The sequence below is a fragment of the Pseudophryne corroboree genome, chromosome 11, assembly GCF_028390025.1.
Source record: "Pseudophryne corroboree isolate aPseCor3 chromosome 11, aPseCor3.hap2, whole genome shotgun sequence".
Lineage (NCBI taxonomy): Eukaryota > Metazoa > Chordata > Amphibia > Anura > Myobatrachidae > Pseudophryne > Pseudophryne corroboree.
This window is the reverse complement of record NC_086454.1, coordinates 142906701-142927932: the sequence shown is the minus strand read 5'-3', so window position 1 is coordinate 142927932 and position 21232 is coordinate 142906701. Positions and strand designations below refer to the sequence as shown.

The following is a 21232-nucleotide window of genomic DNA, read 5'->3' as shown; positions in this document are numbered from 1 at the left end:
CGCCTGTTTGCCACAGTGTCCACCGCCAGCGCGCGCGGCCCGCCTCCCACCGGCCGCACCGGATCGCGATACATCACGGGTCCCGCGAACGGGACCCACCTACCACCTCCCGAAGCGCGGCCACGCGATCCCGAAGAGCCCCAGCCGTGTGTGTCTAACAGGAAGAAAACCGGAGCCTCCTGCTGTAGTTACCCGGCAACCAGGGCACGGGAGTGTACAGCGCCGCTGGGGAGAGATGGAGCTGCAGCAGTGAATGTCTCCTGACATTTACACACTGCTGTTGCCCTTGTAGACTTCACTTTTTCTCACAAAAAGCTCTTCTTAGGGCTGCCTGGAGCAGCGCCTCTGTTATGTGCCTGCTATCTGCAGCACCAACTACAAAACTGAGCTCCTGTGCAGGGAGGCGGGGTTATATAGGAGGCGGCGCTATGCATCTTGGGAACAGTCAAAGCTTTTGAGCCTGTTGGTGCCTCGGATCAAGATCCTACTCTACACCCCAATGTCTATCCTTGTGGAGCCCAGTGTACCCTGCAGCAGAAAAAAATTGACATTTTAAAATCAATTCATTTATTGAATTAGTTACCAGTCCATTAAAAATGACCGTAAATTGTTGTGCCTGTGAAAAGTTCTGTTTGCGCATTTACACGGGTCACTTTTCATTTATTTTCAGCTTGGGGAGCTGTGAGCAGTAATGTCAGTGCATATGGCTGTACAAACCCAAACTGAGCAACAATTGAATTACTTCATTGGGCACCGGGGCAATTCAGGCCTGTTCGTACAGGTCCGAATTTGTCCCCGTCCCCGATGGTGGGGGCCTGCGCATGCGCATAGGCGCTAATGCACATGTGCAGGCCCCTGCTGCGAGTGCCTTCGCCAAAATTTTCATTTGCCGGGGCGCTAGCTGCTTGATTGACAGGCAGGGGGTGTTCCAGGGAAGAGACCCGGCATTTCCTGGTGCGCCCATAGAAACGCTGGGTGCGTCCCAGAGAACGCAGGCGTTCCCCTGCCTGTTCAGGGCGGGTGGATGATGTCGCATGATGTCAGTGCCTGATCTGATTTCGGACAAATACGTCCAACTGTCGAGTGAGTCTTGGCTCATGTGGCAGCTGCAAACGCCGGAGCCAGGAGGAGAAACCCTTCGATAGTAAGTAACCATCTAATGATTGTACGCTGACACAGTGCCGTAACTATACATTCTAGCGCTGTGTGCAAGAAACATCATCAGCGCACACGTGCCCCCCCCTCTCCCCCATATGTAAAACAGGGCCAGTGTGCAACAAAAATATAGGAGTGTGGTTTCATGGGAAGGGGCGTAGCCACATAATATCAATTCATATTACTCTGCACAGTAGTCTCCATTATTCAAATTACACCGCACAGTAGCACCACTTACACACATTACGCCAGGTAGAGCCCCTTTTACACATTACACCAGGTAGAGCCCCTGTCACACATTACATCAGGTAGAGTCACGAAAGAGCTAGAGAGGAGGGAGGGAGAGAGAAAGAAATGTGGCAGGTAGATAGACAGAGAGTGGTGGGAAGGAGAAAGAGAAAGAGTGGGGTGGGAGGAGAAGAGAGGGGGGGGGACACACACACGCACAACGGTATCTATGCGATTACAGCTGGAGTGCAGGCAGTCATGGCGGCGGGGGGATGTCCTTGTGATGGTAACGGCTATAGCTGCTGTACGCTAGGGAATCAGAGCTGCTACTATTCCGTCCTCCCGGTATTCCCTGCGCGTCTCCGGACCGACCTGTATGGTGCATGAACACTGGGCTGCCGCACCAGTCAAAGTGGAGGAGTGGGGCTGAGCTGCAGCACACGGGACGGGTTGACAGATACAGTATGCGCAGCGCTGCCAACTATAATATATATCAGCAGGCAGCAGCTGTGTGTCCGGCAGAGGAGCCGGGTGCAATGCTACTTTTATATGTTATAGCGGACAGCGCTGCAGCTGGCGGTGGCCAATCGGGGTGGATGCAGATGGTGTGCCCCCAAAGCAAATGCACTGGGTGTGAAGCACCATCTGCCCACACATAGTTACAGCCCTGTGCAGACTGCCCCCTCCCCACACACACTCACTGACTGCAAACTGCCCCCTCCCCTACACACTCACTGACTGCAAACTGCCCTCTCCCCTGCACACTCACTGACTGCAAACTGCTTTCTCCCCTGCACACTCACTTGGACTGCTCATCACATATATACACAGCTGTGCTGCCTGGAGTCTGGACTGGAGCCGAGGTGGCGTGCACTGGGCAGTGAGTGACATGTACAGGACCATGGGAGCTACCTTGTCTCCTGCCCTTCTAGTCGGAAAAAGCTGTAGCTGCGTAAAGAGCTGCAGCTGAGATCACAGCCCGACCTCTCTGGGAAAAGGTGATCTGCGGCAATGGATTGGCCTGGGGGATGGGGGGGGGGCCTGCATACTCTGAACTCTGGGGGTGACGGGCATTGCTGTCCGCGGCTCATTGTATCCTTGGGGGGGGGGGGGGGGTAGCTTTTGGGCTGCAATGGGAACTTCGGCGTAGGCGGGAGGGTGGTGGATGGGTCGGGCATTGCTGCCTGTGGCTGTGTATACTGGGTGGGGGTTGTCAGGCCACACACAATGTAAACTACGCCCGGTGGTGTGGGTCAGGCATTACAGTACTGCCCGCGGCTGAACAGTAACCTGGGGGAAAGGGAGGCAGAGGCGTAGCTGACAGGCAGGCACCTGATTTGTTTTGGTGTCCGGTTCCAACCCTGCACGCAACAGGCGACTACCGTGGACAGACTACAGGTGTTGCTGGTGGTACTGCGCCCACAGTGCATATGCGCTGTGTGCCAGGCACCGCTGGCACACACCTAGTTACGGCCTTGCGCTGACACATCCGTTCGCAGCCCTGCACAGGCACTTGGGTGGCGGGGGGCGTGCGTTCGGAGGGGCCGCGTTAACCTGCTTGATATGCTCCGAACACACACAGCCTAGCAAGCAGGTCTGAATCACCCCCACCATGTAGTGTCCACCGGCATGCAAATTATATATATATATATATATATATATATTATTCATAATAGAAAATTATGGTGTTAAGGTGTCCACTTTGCCAGCGTATTTCATGTCCAAACCAGTGTTGGGCAAGGAAAAATACATGTGGTTCATATGCAAGTGATCCCCCTCTGTTGATTTTAGGATTCAAATTTGTTGCCCGAGACTCGTTAACCCTTGCAAAACTGAAGCGACTTATTCAAAATAGCAAATCATAATATGGTGTTTGTGCCCACTTTGCCAGCATATTTAATGCCTAAAGCAGCATTGGGCAAGGCAAAATACATGCGGGTCATATGCAGTTGACCCCACTCTGTTGATTTCAGGTGTCACATTTGTTGCCCAAGACTCGTTAACCCTTGCAAAAATACAGCTACTTATTCATAATAGAAAATTATGGTGTTAAGGTGCCCACTTTGCCAGTGTATTTCATGCCAAAATCAGTGTTGGGCAAGGCAAAATACATTTGGGTAATATGCAAGTGACCCCACTCTGTTGACGTCAGGTGTCAAATTTATTGCCCGAGACCCGTTTACCCTTGCAAAACTACAGCTACTTATTAAAAATAGAAAATTATGGTGTATAGGCCCACTTTGCCAGTGTATTTCATGCCCAAACCAATGTTGGGCAAGGAAAAATACATGTGGTTCATATGCAAGTGACCCCCTTCTGTTGATTTTAGGATTAAAATTTGTTGCCCAAGACTCGTTAACCCCTGCAAAACTACAGCTACTTATTCAAAATAGTAAATCATAATATGGTATATGTGCCCACTTTGCCAGTGTATTTCATGCCCAAATCAGCATTGGGCAAGGAAACATACATGTGGGTCATATGCAAGTGATCCCCCTCTGTTGATTTTAGGATTCAAATTTGTTGCCCGAGACTCGTTAACCCTTGCAAAACTTCAGCTACTTATTCAAAATGGTAATTTATGGTGTATGAGCCCACTATGCCAGTGTATTTCATGCCCAAACCAGCATTGGGCAATGCAAAGTACATGTGGGTCATATGAAAGGGACCCTCCTCTGTTGATTTCAGGTGTCAAATTTGGTGCCCAAGACTCATTAACCCTTGCAAAACTGAATGATCTGAATAAGAAGCTGGAGTTTGAATAAGAAGTGAATAAGAAGCTGGAGTTTGAATAAGAAGTGAATAAGAAGCTGGAGGTTGAATAAGGAGTGAATAAGAAGCTGGCCAAATAAGAAGCTAACTTCAGCCTCGTATATAAAAAGCCACTGTGCTATAAATGGTAGAATGTATTCCCCTCAACCTGAGGTCCATGCTAATTGCACAGCGTGGGTACCAAGTATAGAGGATGATTTATCACAATTAGAATGTAATGTACAATACCAAGATGACACCCCTAATGGTTCCTGCACCCGGATACCTCTGCAGCCTCCCTGCAGAGGGCTGGGAAGATGCGATGGTAAGAAGGTGACTGCCTGGTGTAGTAAGACGCTTGGAATCAGCGGGACGCGTAGACTCGCCGGGACTGGCTGTTCTGGTCACATGTGTGTAACCGTACCTCTGACGTACGTTTCGCAATTAGCTTGATCACAGGTTGCGTGGCAGCCATGGGTTAGGGGTAAATAATGGAGATATCTGTCTCTGATTGGTGGCCACTTTTTGACGGACAGACGTTCAGCCAATCAAGAAAGAGTCTAATGTGATTAGTGTGATTAAATTAATGGACAGGTTCTAGGCCTATCACAGATAGAGTAGGCTTTTACTCACACTTATGAGCAAAAGTAAATATAGTAGTGCCAAGGGTGTTGGACCATGCTATATTTAAAGGTGTGTTTACATCTTATTTGTGACCGTATAAACATTGTGATGTTGCTACACTTTTTATTATATTTTTTATTTTTTTATTACAATTGGCCTGCGCCCACTATGTAGATGCTGGCTAATGATAGTGTACTACATCTGATATAATAACATGATTATTATAATGATTAATAATCATAATATTAATTTGTTAAATGATCAGTTACAAGCTGAGCTGAAAGCTATGCATTATAGAACTATAAATATCACAAGGTTGGTCCACACACTTGATTCTTTCCTTATATTATGACTAGTAATAGTAGTAATAAAACCAATTATTTAATATAGACAGGACAACAAGGTGTTTCAAGCCCTGATTAAGTGAGGTTCATAGGTAATAAATGATAAGGGAACAGTGTGAAGTGATAAAGTGGAAGGTGATAACGCCCCAGCCAGTCAGCTCCTAACTATCATTTTTCAAACGCAGCCTGTAACTTGACAGTTAGGATCTGATTGGCTGGTGCATTATCACCTTCAATTTTAACACTTCTCCAGGCTTAATACATCTGCCCCCATGTGTGGTATGCACTGCAGCCCCATCGCCAGTGACGCCGATGCCATTTTCTTGGTGATTTCAGTGCCTTGCAGATGCAGATTTTCTGGAAAATAGGGCCCACACTATTTCTCTAGTGATTTCTGTGGAGCCAATGGAGGGGTTTATATAGTTAATTGGTGCATGGTGTGCGGAGTGGGTACACTGGTCTCAGGGGCCCATGTACACTGCACACCCTGCACGCATTATTAATACAGCCATGACTGCACCATATATTCAAAGACAGAAACTAACCTGAGCAATGCTTTTTCAGTCATGAATGGCATACTGTTTTGTTTCACCATACTACAAAATGGAATGTATGAGACTGTACTGACTGCAAACACTTCACCATGTCCATTCATAATTGTTATAATATTCTGTTTACAGATAAATACAAGGGAAGGTGAAGAAGTAACAAAAAGCAGGAGCTATGCTTTTACACGTGAGTATATATATTGAGTATATATATATATATATATATATATATATATGTGTGTGTGCGTGTGAAATAGGGGTGTAGATAGCGCTTCCACCTAACAAAATTGCAATAAATACAATAAATAAATCTTGATATAAACAATAGTGCAACTAATTTAAATAGCACTCCATAGTATAGTGCCTGCCAAAAGAGGTTTTCAATTGACTCGTATTCCGAATAAGTCACTGTAAAATGTTCATACGGGGTAAAACCTCTGCGCCTTCAGTGCTTTGAAAATATGACTTTATCCTTGAGTGAAAATCTTAATAAGCTGTGAGCGTGCCAGATACAAGAGGAGAAATTGCCCGTAGTGGTATCTTTCTCAGAGATTCTTCTCCCTTAGTTCTTTTAGGCAGATGGTACGGTCACATAAGCATATAGGGAATTTGTGTCAGTAATAACACTTATTTCATAAAGTGATGTGTGTCATAGTGCAAACTTAAAAAAATAAAAAAACTAGACACTACACTAATACACCCGTCTACTGAGTCAAGTACACCAGATCATCACTATATACAGTATATTACCTTTATAGCATACAAGATTTAGTGTGTAGTGGTCACAGGATGCCCAGGTGTCTGGACTTCCACTGACGTCAGTCAGGTCTGACCTCACCCATTAACCCTTCACCGTGAGACATGACAAGAATCTGGAAAATACTATACAATATAAGTATAGAGAATATTACTACAAGGAGTACTAGTACAACTTAATTATATAGAATTATATAGAATAAACGTTGTACAAATCTAAAATATACAGAATAATAAAAGAATGCAGAATAACAGCAGTAACTCGTGCAGTGGCGGCATTTGGAGATCAGATTATCTCCAAGCGCCCCCTGTTCCTATACAGTGAATGGGTGCCAGGTCACATCAACACGGTTTACTAGTCCACACTGCACAGTGACGGGTTAAAGCTGTATGCAACCATGGTTGCTACCAGGGTTGAAATTCCGGGTCGCTCAACCTGGGTATTTCCCCTGGCCTCCTTCAGACCGCACAGAAACTCTGGTTGCTGCGTGCTCATGTGCAATAAGTTGGGTTATTACTTGCTGTCGGAAAGGGGTATGAATGAACAGAATACACTTGTAGTTTATGATCATGTAACACTGTAGCAATATACAGTACACAGGGGGTCATTCCGAGTTGTTCGCTCGTTGCCGAGTTTCGCTATATTGCGATTAGTCGCTTACTGCGCATGCGCAAGGTTCGCAGAGCGCATGCGCTTAGTTATTTTACTCAAAAGTTAGGTATTTTACTCACGGCATAACGAGGATTTTTAATCGTTCTGGTGATCGGAGTGTGATTGACAGGAAGTGGGTGTTTCTGGGCGGAAACTGGCCATTTTATGGGTGTGTGCGGAAAAACGCTGCCGTTTCTGGGAAAAACGCGGGAGTGGCTGGAGAAACGGGGGAGTGTCTGGGCGAACGCTGGGTGTGTTTGTGACGTCAAACCAGGAACGAAACTGACTGAACTGATCGCAGTGGCAGAGTAAGTCCCGAGTTACTCAGAAACTGCAAAGAAATTTCTATTCGCAATAATGCGAATCTTTCGTTCGCAATTCTGCTAAGATACACTCCCAGTCGGCGGAGGCTTAGCGTGTGCAATGCTGCTAAAAGCAGCTAGCGAGCGAACAACTCGGAATGAGGGCCACAGTTTGTTACATTTGATAACGTTACATTATATACTAAGCAACACTGGAATTTAACGAACACTGCACAAAGGAATACGTTATTCAGAGAAGAGTATTTTAAAGTGTCAGTAAGCAACCCATGATGAAAAAAGATTTATAAATGAGTTAGTCTTCTCTGTTATTTACTAAAACAGGCCCCTTAACCACACCATTTGGAGCAGTGAACTGTGCTGAAAAAAATAGCAGGTTAAGACAAAGCTACATAGCTCATCTGGTGTCGTTCACTGAAGTTGATCCTAGATTGGGTTCCGCTTCTTGGAAGTGGCTACTGATCATTAATTTGCATTTATGCCAATAAATCTGCTACGGAGAGTGGAAATAAGGAAAGTTATCGTAGACTTACCATTGTTATCTCTCTTTCTGCAAGGAACATTGGGTTCCACAGGGAAACATTGGGTGTGTAGAGTGTATCTTGATCCAGAGGCACCAACAGGCTAAAGCTTTAGGCTGTCCCAGGATGCACTGGGGCCACCTTTATAACCCCGTCTCCAGGCACTGTGAGCTCAGTTTCGTTAACCAGTTCAATGCAGGAGCAGGTAAGAGAGAAGGTAGATGTTAGTCACATAGAACCACATTCTCATGACAGGAGAAGGGACCAGTGGCAAATGCCATACAAACCCATAGAAGCTAGGTGCGTCAGGGTGGGCGCCCTGTGGAACCCAATGTACCTCGCAGAAAGAGAGTTAACAATGGTAAGTCTACCATAAATCTCCTTTTCTGCAGCAGGTTACATTGGATTCCACAGGGAAACATCAGGGATGTCTTAAAGCAGTTCCTCAAGGGAGGGGACGCACCTTAGCGGGTATGAGAACCCGTCGTCCAAAGGAAGCATCCTGGGAGGTGGAAGTATCAAAGGCATAGAACCTAATAAACGTTTTCACAGAGAATCATGTAACCGCCTTGCACAATTGTTCTGTGGGCACGCCACGGCGGGCCGCCCAAGAAGGTCCAAAAGACCGAGTAGAATGGGCAGTAATAGCAGCAGGAGCTGGAAGACCAGCCTGCGCATAAACTTGTGCAATCACCATGTTAATCCATCTGGCCAAGGTTTGCTTATTCGCAGGCCAGCCACATTTGTGAAAACCAAACAAAACAAAAAGAGAATATGACCTCCTGATAGAGGCAGTCCTCTCCACATATATACGGAGAGCCCATACCACATCCAAAGACCGCTCTTTGAAGGACAAATCAGACGAGATAAAGGCTGGAACCAGAATCGCTTGGTTAAGGTGGCAGGCTTGTCTTGTGGCAGGCTTGTCTTGTTTAGAAGCAGGCTGCCGGGCTGCCCAGGACTGCTTTGCCTTAGGCTTAGTGGTTATGGGAGCACAAGACTGTCTTGGGTATGCCTGATCTTTTGCATTCTCTTGTGGCCAAAAGGACGAAAAGTGGTACCTTTCCACATTCTAAAGGGGAGGGGCAGACAGGCAACGGTGACACAGATGGGGTAGACCAAGCATGAGACAGAGGGTTAGGATGAGATTTGGCTGGGGTTGGTAAAGAAGTGGGTCTTAAGAGCCCATTTGAAGTTCTGTAGGGAGGTGGAGAGTCTGAGGGGGAGAGGTAAAGAGTTCCAGAGAAAGGTAGCAGCACGTGAAAAATCTTGGAGATAGGGGTGGGAGGAAGTAATCAGAAGACAGGAGAGTCGACATGCATTAGCAGAGCAAAGAGGACGGGTGGGAGAGTAAAGGGAGATAAGGTCAGAGATGTAAATGGGAGAGGAGTGGGTGAGTGCTTTGTAAGTGAGTGTGAGATGTGTGACTTGGATTCTGAAAGGGAATGGAAGCCAGTGAAGGGCTTGTAGAAGAGAGCAGGTGGATGTAGTGCGTTTGGCGAGGAAGATGAGCCGGGCTGCAGCATTGAGGATAGATTGGAGTGGAGAGAGGTAATTGTCAGGGAGGCCAGGAGGAGGAGATTACAGTAATCCTGTCTGGAAATAGTCAGTGAGTGAATAATGGTCTTGGTGGCATCCTGGGTGAGAAAGGGTCTGATCCTGGAAATGTTTTTGAGATGAAAATGACAGGTTTGTGACAGTTGCTGAATGTGTGATTTGAAAGAGAGGGAGGAGTCAAGGATTACGCTATGACAGCGTAATTGGTGCATGTCAGAAGTCTGTAGCTGCGCTACTATCGGTGCATGTCAGAAGGCTGTAGCTGCGCTACTATCGCCTGATTGACAGGCAGAGGCAGTTGCTCGGCAGGGGGGAGGGCAGAACGGTGCTTGGCCGCCGTTTCGTGGGCACAGTTCGGCCAACGCAGGCGTGGCCAGACCGTGCGGGGGGGGAAAGGGGGAGCCGCAGCGGCTGCGTGACGTCACACGCAGCCGCTGCGAGCCGGGGAGCAATGAGTAGTTCCCGGCCAGCACGCTAAAGCTGCGCTGGCCGGGAGCTACTCCTAAAGTGCAAAAGCATCACCGCTGTGCGATGCTTTTGCACTTCTGCGATGGCGGGGGGGGCGGCACTGACATGCGGGGCAGGATAGCCCTGTGCTGGGCGTCCCCCCGCATGTCTATGGTCATGATCGTAGCCCTGTTTTTCAGCAAATATAAGGCTGTAGATGAATTTTGGATACATATAGATGCCTTTTAAGGTAATTTTTATTTTACATTTTTTTTTACGTTTAACGCCCGTCTTCGAGCTTAAAAACACCTTTCCCATAATACAGTATAACACCCCTTTATACCTGTCCCACATAATTGAACACATTCTTCTGTCACTTAGATTGATCAAACCATTTTGTACTGTATGTATCCTATTAACAGCCATGTTAATACCACATTCAATTGACTGTGATGTTATAGCGCCGGGAAGGAGGTCCCAGCGCTATTCATTTGAGTGTGCAGTGACAGCCGATGACGGGATTTCTTCTCGCACCCCCTGGAGGAGTGCGAGCAGAAATCTGACAAAAGTGCCGGAGCGATGCTGATTTCTGCCCTTAGCGGTGCAGAAACAGCATCGCCCCCCGGCACTTAAGTCGGAGAATGCCGGTTCTCCTGAAAAAACACCCTGTTTAGTCCGGGAGAATTGGCATTCTCCGACCTAACATTGTACTCAAGTAAATAGCGTCGGAACCTCCTTCCCAGCACTATAAACATTGCAGTCAATTGAATTGAGCCCATAGACCATTTTGCCATCCACATACACAGATCCCTTTACAACTCACAGTGCAGACAACCCATTGGCAGTCACAATTTTGGGGATTTGGTAACCGCAACGGTCCGAACCCCAGAACGCCAGATCAGACTGGTTCCCTGCAGCAATTTCAGCCATTGTGGAGATAGTACTGCATGTCCCCCGTCCGTCTCGGTCCGGAGGGTGTACGTGTCATCAGTCCACAGGGAGATGGGGAGAGACAGATTACAGCCTCCCCATATGGTCCGGACCATTACGCTTTTTTTTACCACATACCTGGATCATACAGAAAGACTGAAATTTCTCCCTCCCTGTCTCCCCGGTGACTGCTGTCACATACACCCCCTGGGATGAGACACGCCCTGGATGGCGACGCACACTACTATCTGAGTGGCTGAGATTGCTGCAGGTATCTGTTTCGAGATCTGGACCATTCTTGTTTTTACCCATTCCCAAAATTTTGTATGTGCTTTGCATATATTCTCCTGAAAGCAATACTGCTTTGGTAACTTTGTTTGGCACAACTGCTGGGAGGGGCTTAAAAAGTGTTGTGAGGTGAGTTTTCAGCAGCTGTATGCAAGAGGTTAATCCAATTACTTAGAAATATATAAATTATTGGGTTGTCACCCTATCCAAACATGATCAGCATACATTTCACTGGCCCCATTGTCATCCACACTATACTGACTCCTTTGCCATCCACTTTGTTCTCACTCCATTTCAAAGTAATTTGCACAGATTACAGTATCTTACTTTTAATGCAGTAATATAGTGGTGCACTTCAGCAGAAGAACTGTACAGTGCCCAGAAGTCAAACAGGATGCTGGGTTCAGGGGAGGCTGTTCTTGTTCACTGCTTGCTGAGTGCTGATGGGAACTGTAGTTCTACACATAACTACAGTTCCCATTTCTTGTGCATATAAAACTACAATAACCAGAATTCCTAGCCCCTACTCCTCTGAGGAAACAGGAAGCGCTTGAAAGATGAGAGCAGGGGAGGATAGAGGAGGATAGGGAGCTCCTCCTCTCCTATGGCCGGTGCGAATCTCATTTTAATGTTACGGCATACTTGCCTACCTGACCCTCTCCATGAGGGAGAAAATGCTCTGTTCCTGGACTTTCCTGGTAATGTGTGATTGCCATCACCTGTGGTGAGCTAGTTAATTGATAAGAAAGGTGTTTCACTACAGGTGATGGCAATCATACATTACCAGGAAAGTCCAGGAACAGAGCATTTTCTCCCTCATGGAGAGGGTCAGGTAGGCAAGTATGTGTTACGGGCAGCCCGCGGTGCAGCTGTGGACGGCATTTAATGAGTCAGTCTGACACATTATAATGACGCTGGCTATGGGCCCCTTCACTGCGGTGGGCCCCAGTGCATTGCATCGGTTGCACTGCTAGTAGTTCCGTCGATGAGCGTAGGAGACCACAAATAGGTTGAACTCGATGGACAAATTGTCTTTTTTCAACCTCAGAAACTATGTTACTATGTTACTAATCGGTCCGGGGGGAAGATGTACTAAGCCTAGGAGAGTGATAAAGTGGCGAGAGCTAAAGTACCAACCAACTAGCTCCTAACTGCGACTTTTCAAACACAGCCTGTAACATGACAGTTAGTAGGGTACTTTATCTATCTCCATGTTATCACTCTCCTAGGCTTAGTAGAACTCCCACTGGGTCACTGGGCAATAGAGAGCAGCAAGGTTTAGATAGAGGCAATGGGTCTAGACATGCAGATATCCAGAAACAGTGGACAGTAAACATGCAAAAGGGTCAGAGGTCAGGCAGTGGCCAAACAAAGGTCAAACCACAGCAAAGTCCAAAACACTGCAAAGTTCAGCAAGGTAGTACCCAAGGCACACTAACTGGCAAGGAAGCTAATGTGGGTTACACACTTGGCTGATGGATCACCCATCTGGTCAATCTGCTAAATGACTGACTGATTTGGTAAGGGATATGCACAAATTATCAGTTTGTGTCCCGGTCCTGTAGCCACAGGCTTCCTAACAAGATGGCACCCCTGGCTTCACCTCCGAACCTGTGTCTGCACTTTTCTGTGGCAGTCCCTGGCCACCACGCCGCCTGTGTGGGATGTTGTTCACAAGGCTCAGCCATTGACTGCAGGTCCTTAGCTTCATGGTTCTGTGCTCACATGAGCACGCCAGCTGCATTTGGTTGTGATTGGCTGGCTGGGGAACAGAACCCCATCCTCTCAGGCTCTGTGCTGGTGACGTAGATGAGGGTGTGGCAGCCAGGGGCACTTTAAGAGAGGAGGAGGCCCGTGTGCTGCCTCCTCTGTTTGGGCCCCCTCCTCTCTGCCGGCAGCGCTGGAGAGTCTGAGCACTAGAAGGCCTAGACTCTACTGCGCATGCACAGAACACCGTGAAAATGGCCACTGCACAAGTTTCATGGTGATTCCTAAGAACTGCTGACGTCACCACGGGACTCCAGAGGGGTAAGGATTTAATAAATGGGTGCAGCGTGTGTGGAGGTGACCCCCCTCTGGACTCAGGGCCCCGTGTGCACTGCACACACTGTACCCATTATAGATATGACTATGGGTCAGTCGCAGGGGTGCTTTAAGAGAGAAGGAGGCCCGGGCGCAGCCTCCTCCGTTCGGCCCCCTACTCTCTGCCGGCAGCGTTGAGAGTGTGAGCACTAGAGTGCTCAGACTTAACTACGCATGCGCAGATCGCAGTGGCCAGCTTTACTGAGATATCTCTACTGCGCATGAGCAGAACTCTGTAAAAATGGGCGCTGGGCCATTTTCATTGAGCTTTAACACCACCATGGACGTCGGCGCAGGACTCCGTAGGGGTGAGTATTTAGAAAATGGGTGCAGCGTGTGCAGTGGGGGCCCCCTCTGGACTCAGGGGCCCGTGTGCACCGCACACACTGCACCCAATTTAGAAACGCCAGTGGTCGGTCGGTTGGTCAGCCATACACAGACAGATATGCACAATATATCTGAAAAATATATTGTATCTTCCATGCAGCACAGCCGGCTCAATATATCTATGAATGATGTAGAAAATCCTCTCTTGGTAATTGTAGAAAAATAGTAGCCCATAGGCTACTATAGGGTAATGCCATCTGGAGATGGTGTTTGGCCCCTGTATGGCTCATCTCCCACTGTGTAACCTTTCCTTTGTAGTGCGCCCAACATGGTTGCCTTATCTGGTGCGCTTGTGGATGGGATGAAAAATGCGTGGACCTGATATTTTTATTGGAACCCTACTCTGAACTTAAGGACTCTGCAATCTCCCCATTTTGTGTTCTCTTCTAGGGGTGGACTATGCCACCCTGGGTAATCCTACGCAGTGCGCCTAAGATGGCTGCCGCACCTGGTGCCTTGTGAGGGTGGAATACACAACCCCTGGAGGTTATTACCCAAAATGCCTACACCAATCATGCATTATTCTTTCTGTGTCTTTGTCTGTGTGGTTTATCTTTTGATGTAATACTTAAATCTTCTGTATTATGTGCATTGTGTGAGTTCTAGTTGGCGCCGCGGATGGCTGCCTCGGTGCTGCTCTGCCAAGCAGCCTTAGTTTTTAGTCTTACAGTAAATGTATAATATGTCTACTGTACAGTTGCATATGTGCAGTATGAACTCATATGTGTAATGTATGCTACGTTTTCCCTCCTTCATGTTGCTGCTTGGCGATGCATTGTACCACAAAGAATTCCTAGTGTACGCGAGTACACCTGGCCAATAATGCTGATTCTGATTCTGATCCTATCGGGGCTAAGCATTCTGGAGCTTTGTCAATCCGGCAACACTAAAGCCCACATAGAAACCTATGAGGGACTGCATCTTCCTCTTTATCTCTCTCCACTTGATTTCTCTTCAAACTTTGATAAATCTAGCCCTAAAAATGGTATATGAATTTAGAATTTCTCTTCCTATGTGCACATGTAATGTAGCAGTTTCCGATATATGTGGAATCTCACCATACGTGTCTTGTGTTTATCAATGAGATATGACTCATTTAGGGGTACATTTACTAAGAAGTGATAAGAGCAGAGAAGTGAGCCAGTGGAGAAGTTGCCCATGGCAACCAATCAGCACTGAAGGAACATCTATCATTTGCATACTATAAAATGATACAGAGCTGCTGATTGGTTGATGGGGAAATTTATCCACTGGCTTACTTCTCCGTTCTTATCACTGCTTAGTAAATGTACCCCTTAATGTAAGAATGTTTCCATACCTTTACTATCCCCCCCTTAGATATCCTCCTCTTTCCCCATAAGGCATCTGATAGCCTCACAGTCCTAAAGTTTGCAGCCCTTTTAGAGTTCTTTGTGCTATTCACAGTGAAGCGCTTGTAATGTGTATATGTATTTTGCATCTTAATGTATTTTATTACCTTTTGAATCTTTCACAGGGTCCTAATCCAAAGCCAGGGGACGTGATTGAATTTCAACTCTACGGTTACCAACACTGGGGTATATGTGTTGGAAATGGAGAGATTGTACATTTAACAGGTGAGAGATATTATGGGGTATATGCAATTGCGGTCGAATTCCCGAAAATGTTGAAAAACGGGACATTTTCGCCAAAAAAAAAAAATTCGACAATGCAATTCAGTACTTTCCGTCAAAAAAACGGACTTTCCAAATTCGACTTTTTGAAATTCGACATTTGTCAAATTCGACATTTCTGCAATGGTACAAATGCGGCAATTCGCCAAAAGTATATTCAATTGAAGTTTGGAAATTCGACAACAGTGCTTTTAGACAGTAAATTTGTCATTTTCAATCCGCCACACTTTGGTGGCGGAATCTAATAAAAAAAAATTAAAACATGTTTTTTTTTGTATTTTTTTTTGGGTAATGGCATATCTATTTATATTAGAAGGGATTAGGTACTTGGTTTGTTTATTTTGGAGGCACAAGTATTATTTATATATTTTTAAAAATATATATATTTTTTTTAAATGGAATGGTAAAAATCAGAAAAAAAATTGTGTGGGGTCCCCCCTCCTAAGCATAACCAGCCTCGGGCTCTTCGAGCCGGTCCTGGTTCTAAAAATCCAGGGGGAAAAATGACAGGGGATCCCCCGTATTTTTAAAACCAGCACCGGGCTCTGCGCCTGGTGCTGGTGCAAAAAATACGGGGGACAAAAAGAGTAGGGGTCCCCCGTATTTTTTACACCAGCATCGGGCTCCACTAGCTGGACAGATAATGCCACAGCCGGGGGTCACTTTTATACAGCGCCCTGCGGCCGTGGCATTAAATATCCAACTAGTCACCCCTGGCCGGGGTACCCTGGGGGAGTGGGGACCCTTTCAATCAAGGGGTCCCCCCACAGCCACCCAAGGGCCAGGGGTGAAGCCTGAGGCTGTCCCCCCCATCCAAGGGCTGCGGATGGGGGGCTGATAGCCTTGAGAAAATTGAAAGAATATTGTTTTTTCCAGTAGTACTACAAGTCCCAGCAAGCCTCCCCCGCAAGCTGGTACTTGGAGAACCACAATTGCATATACCCCTATGAATTTAATAGGGGTTTATGAATATAACAATAAATCCAACTCTGACAAAAGAGCTGTCCTTAGCTAAATGAATCACATATGTAAGTAGCATGTAACAGTATGTAACACATAGTGGATGCAATGCTTAGTACATTCCGCACAGTCTTGCTTTATATAGATCTACTGTATGCCTGTGGATTATCTTTTCTTTCAAATTACATTCACAACTCAATCATTACATGTTATATTATGCTAGTTCCAGTACCTGGCTTTGGGTACTTCCGGGTGAAAGTCAGTGAAAACGAACTGGTTTAAAATTTTTTTTTTTTTTATAGCTCTTTGTCCTACAAAGAAGTACTAATTAATGATGCATACCTACAAATAAGTATATCACAATACACAGTACACATTTACCGCAATGTTTTGATTGGTCACTATTGAGGCATGTATTCTGTCACAGCTGACTTGTTGAGAGCAGTGTAGGGAACACCTTCCCACAGAGTAACACCCACAGCCTCCTGGTGACCAACTGTGGTGATACTAGGCAGTGCCGTTTCTTGGGGACTCTTGCCTGCCCCGTAATGTGTAAAATGGGGACTCTTGCCTGCCGTATTGTGTAAAATGGGGACTCTTGCCTGCCGTATTGTGTAAAATTGGGACATTTGCCTGCCGTAATGTGTAAAATGGGACACTTGCCTGCCGTAATGTGTAAAATGGGGACACTTGCCTGCCGTAATGTGTAAAATGGGGACACTTGCCTGCCGTAATGTGTAAAATGGGGATTTAATGTATCAAGGGCATTGCGGTGTATGGCATGATATAATTTTTTTTCTTATTTTCCTGTGGTTGCCGTGATCTGTCGGCGCAAGGTCAAAAACTGGGGTTTTAGGTAGTCTTTTCAGATGAGACAAGCCCATTTTAACGACCCCACGCCCACTTTATTAAGGCCACGCCCCATTGTTATACTTTTCTTTCTATATCTATATGGGGGGCGCTTTTTTTTTAATGTCAATGGGGGGGGGCGCATTTTTAAATCTCGCACTGGGAGCGAAATTGACTAGAAACAGCCCTGATACTAGGGATGTGCATCGGGCCATTTTTGCTGGATTTGGTGCTGATTCATCGGCCATTTTGGATTTGCCAAACCGCCGTGACTGGCTTTGGATTTGGATTTTTTTCAAAAATGTACAAGAAACAGTTAGAATCACTTAATTTGGACCTTTTTTTGTCCCTAGAGTATTATTAATCTCAATAACATTCATTTCCAGTCATTTGCAGACAATTTTGACCACCTTACAGCTCACAATGTTGTTTTCATCCACTTTATGCCAAAGTCTGTAGTGAGCTGGCTGGTTTACAAAGCGACAGAGCAGCGGCACAAACACACTGCTTTTATAGCATATCTATGAAACACTGACACACAGCAGTGGGATAAATGATCGATGGTGCAATATGGAATTGTCCTTGGGCCCTTCCCACCCACCCTTATGCCCTCCAGCAACTGGGACTGCAGCTTTTGTGGCTGAAGTGCTTGGTTTGTTTGGGCCCCCACAAAACAAGCTACCAATCGGCTCAAGGCAACAGCTCTACAGTGGCTAGATGTCATCATCATTGCCATCCTCATCCTCACCCTCATCAGTGTGTACATCCTCCTCACACAATATTTTTTTTCCCCAATAAGTGTTTATTGATTTATAACAGAATAACAGAATATGGGTGACTGCATACGGTATCCGGACTCCAGGTCGACAGCACAAAGGTCGACACACCTTAGGTCAACGCCAATTGGTCGACACGCCTTAGGTCGACATGGAAAAAGGTCGACATGAGTTTTTCACGATTTTTTTCTTTTTTTGAACCTTTTCATACTTAACGATCCACGTGGACTACGATTGGAACGGTAAAGTGTGCCGAGCGAAGCGGTAGCGGAGCGAAGGCACCATGCCCGAAGCATGGCGAGCGAAGCGAGCTATGCGAGGGGACGCGGTGCACTAATTGGGGTTCCCGGTCACTCTACGAAGAAAACGACACCAAAAAAACATAAAAAACTAATGTCGACCTTTTTCCATGTCGACCTTGTTCCTGTCGACCTTTTGGCCATGTCAACCTTTTGGCCATGTCGACCTAAGGTGTGTCGACCAATTGGCGTCGACCTAAGGTGTGTCGACCACTGTGCTGTCGACCCTCAGTCCCAGACCCCCGCATACACCTTTTGACTTGTATTACAGGGAAGTACAATCCAATGGATGCGAGCAATGACAGATAAACATAGTTATTACGACCATTAATATAAACTCGATGTCTAAATGGATGTAACAAATCCCCAGTCAAATCAAACATTGCTAGGTAATAAGCTGTCTAAACAAAGCGTTTCACAACATAAGAACATACAAAGAGAAAAGGGGACATAAAAGAAAGCAGAATAAAAGAAATAGAGAATCAGAGGAGGGGAGGGTAAGGGCAGTGTGGACCTTCCAATGTCCGCTCGGACCTGAGAGCAAAAGTGTCATCACCTAGCTCCAGTTAACAATGAAGTAGTTAAAAATCGTAAATGAAGATCCCTGTGAAGGGCCCAAGATCAAGTCACGAGTGTTGGGAATGCTTGTGAAGACTTGAATTCCAACCAAGGGGACCAAATAGACGTGAATCTCCGATGACTATCCGGTGTTCCTCCATAAACATATACCAGTCCATTCTGGTGACCCAGTCCCTCACAGTGGGTGGTTCAGTGGATCGCCAACGAACCGGAATAACCGCTTTTGCGGCGCTATTAAGAAACTTTAGTAAAGAGTTTTTGTAAGCAGACAGGGGCCACGTAATGAAATTGAGAAGCCAGAAGCAGGCTCAGAGGGAACCTCCAAACCCACAATCAATTTCGAGATTGCGATAACTTTGTCCCAGAAGGGACGAAGTGTACAACAGTCCCACCAGATATGCATCGGGGCCCCGTTTCGTTGTTACCTCTCCAGCACGTGTCTGGTACGTCAGGGAACATTTTAGCCAATGTTAGGGGGCACCTGTACCACCGGGATAAGACTTTGAATTGCGTTTCGAGGACTGAATAACTAGATGAACTTGCAAAGGTGGTTTGAAACTTTTTTCCCAGTCTTCCCCTGACAACTCAATCTGTTAGTCATGGCTCCAGTCCCTGGTATACTTAGGGAGATCAGGGAATTTGTTCACAATCAAAAATCTATAACATTTTGATAGGAAGTGCAACGGGCGAGATGGGTCTGAGCACATAGTCTCAAAAATTGTCAAGGGTCTGGTCAGGTTTGGGCGGACATTACTCCCTAGGGCGAAGTGTTTCAGCTGGAGGTATTTCCAGATCTCCGATGGAGGGAGATTCCACTTCGCCTGCAACGAAGGGAAAGGGATCATCTCTCCACGCTCCACCAGCTGGCCAACACGCACCCCCCCCTAATTTCCAGGAGTCAAACCCCCGGCCCGAGACGGCCCCCCTAATTTCCAGGAGTCAAACCCCCGGCCCGAGATTGTCAGGGGAGAGAATTTGGAGAAAATGTACGGGTGAACTCTACGTCTGTTCCTGCGTGAAAATGTAGGGCCAATGGTGGGATGTTCAATGATTGGTACCTTCAAGCGCCACGGGTAGTAAGCAATGGGGGCAGGTAGCGCTGCCTCCTCGATAAGCACCCATTGTTTTGTGTCATGTGGGCGGGACCATTCCATAATCCTATGGAGAACAATGGCATCATAATACAATGAAATGCGGTAGTTGAAGACCGCCCATATGTTTACGGTGGAAAAGTATGACATGTTGGAAACTAGGTCTTTTGTCCCCCCAAACAAATTCCCTAACCAAATTGTGTAGGTCCCATAACCAAGTTTTAGGAATAGAGACCGGGAGCGCCTGGAGGAGATAAAGGACTCTGGGCAAAACGTTAATTTTAATTACACTAAGTCTCCCCAACCAGGATAGTCTCCTGTTACCCCAGTCCCGGAACTCGGAGCGAAGTGTGGCTAGCAATTTTTTTAAATATTCATCAAAAAGGCGTGATAGGTCCTTATTTAAAATGACCCCAAGATATTTAAAGCTAGAGGGGTGCCAATGGAAGGGGAAAGAATGTTTAAGACCATCCATGGCTGGAGAGGGTTCTGATACAGTCACCGCCACTGACTTAGAAAGGTTAATTTTAAAGTTCGACAGGGAGCCATATCTATCTAATTCCGACATCAAGTTAGGAGCGGATACCACTGGGTTAGACATGATAGCTAACAGGTCATCCGCAAACAGCGCTAGTTTGTATTCTCTGCCCCCCACCATGAGTCCCGAAATGTTCGGATTCAACCAAATGGATCCTGCCAGAGCCTCCATGCAAAGAATAAAGATGAGGGGTGAAAGGGGGCACCCTTGTCTAGTACCGTTCCTAATCAAGACTGGGTGGGACAAGTCTCCATTAATTTTGATCCTCGCAGTCGGGAAGTTATATAATGCCAGAATACGGCTCAAGCTGACAGGACCCATCCCCAAGTGTCGCAAGACCCCCTCCATAAATATCCAGTTTACCCTGTCGAAAGCCTTCTCGGCATCAGTTGAAAGCACCACCATCGGGTTATGGCTATGCGAGGCTAAATGCATCAGGTCAATAATTTTGGTTGTGTTGTCACGAGCTTCCCTCCCGGGTATGAAACCTACTTGGTCTGAATGTATAATATTGGGGAGTAATTGCTTCAATCTGTTTGCTATGAGCTTAGCAAACAGCTTGATGTCAGTATTAAGGAGTGATATCGGGCGGTAACTGGCACATTGAGCCGGGTCTTTCCCTTCTTTCGGTATTACCGTAATGAAGGCCTCTAGTGATTGAGGGGAGAAACCACAATTGTCGGAAACCTCATTAAACGCCATTAGCATCTTAGGTAAAAGGGAATCCTTAAAAAGTTTATAGTAAGAATTGGTATATCCATCAGGCCCCAGACTCTTCCCAGAATCCCCGGGCTCCTTGAGAGCCTGTTCCAATTCTGGGAGAGAGAACGGGGAGTCTAGCCAAGCGCTATCGTCTTCTGATATTCTAGGGAGCCCCGCATCACAGAGGTACCCCTCC

General features: G+C 46.6%; 1 protein-coding gene across 2 annotated transcripts in view; it reads left to right on the top strand.

Moving 5' to 3' along the window:
* Positions 1-21232, top strand: part of LOC134969144 (uncharacterized) — a 371526-nt gene that overhangs the window by 83693 nt on the left and 266601 nt on the right. For both annotated transcript variants that reach the window (XM_063944894.1, XM_063944895.1), the window contains 2 exons: positions 5783-5837; positions 15086-15185. In XM_063944894.1, coding sequence (XP_063800964.1) covers positions 5826-5837; positions 15086-15185 — 112 coding nt within the window. In that variant the 5' untranslated portion in view covers positions 5783-5825. The remainder of the gene's footprint in view (positions 1-5782; positions 5838-15085; positions 15186-21232) is intronic.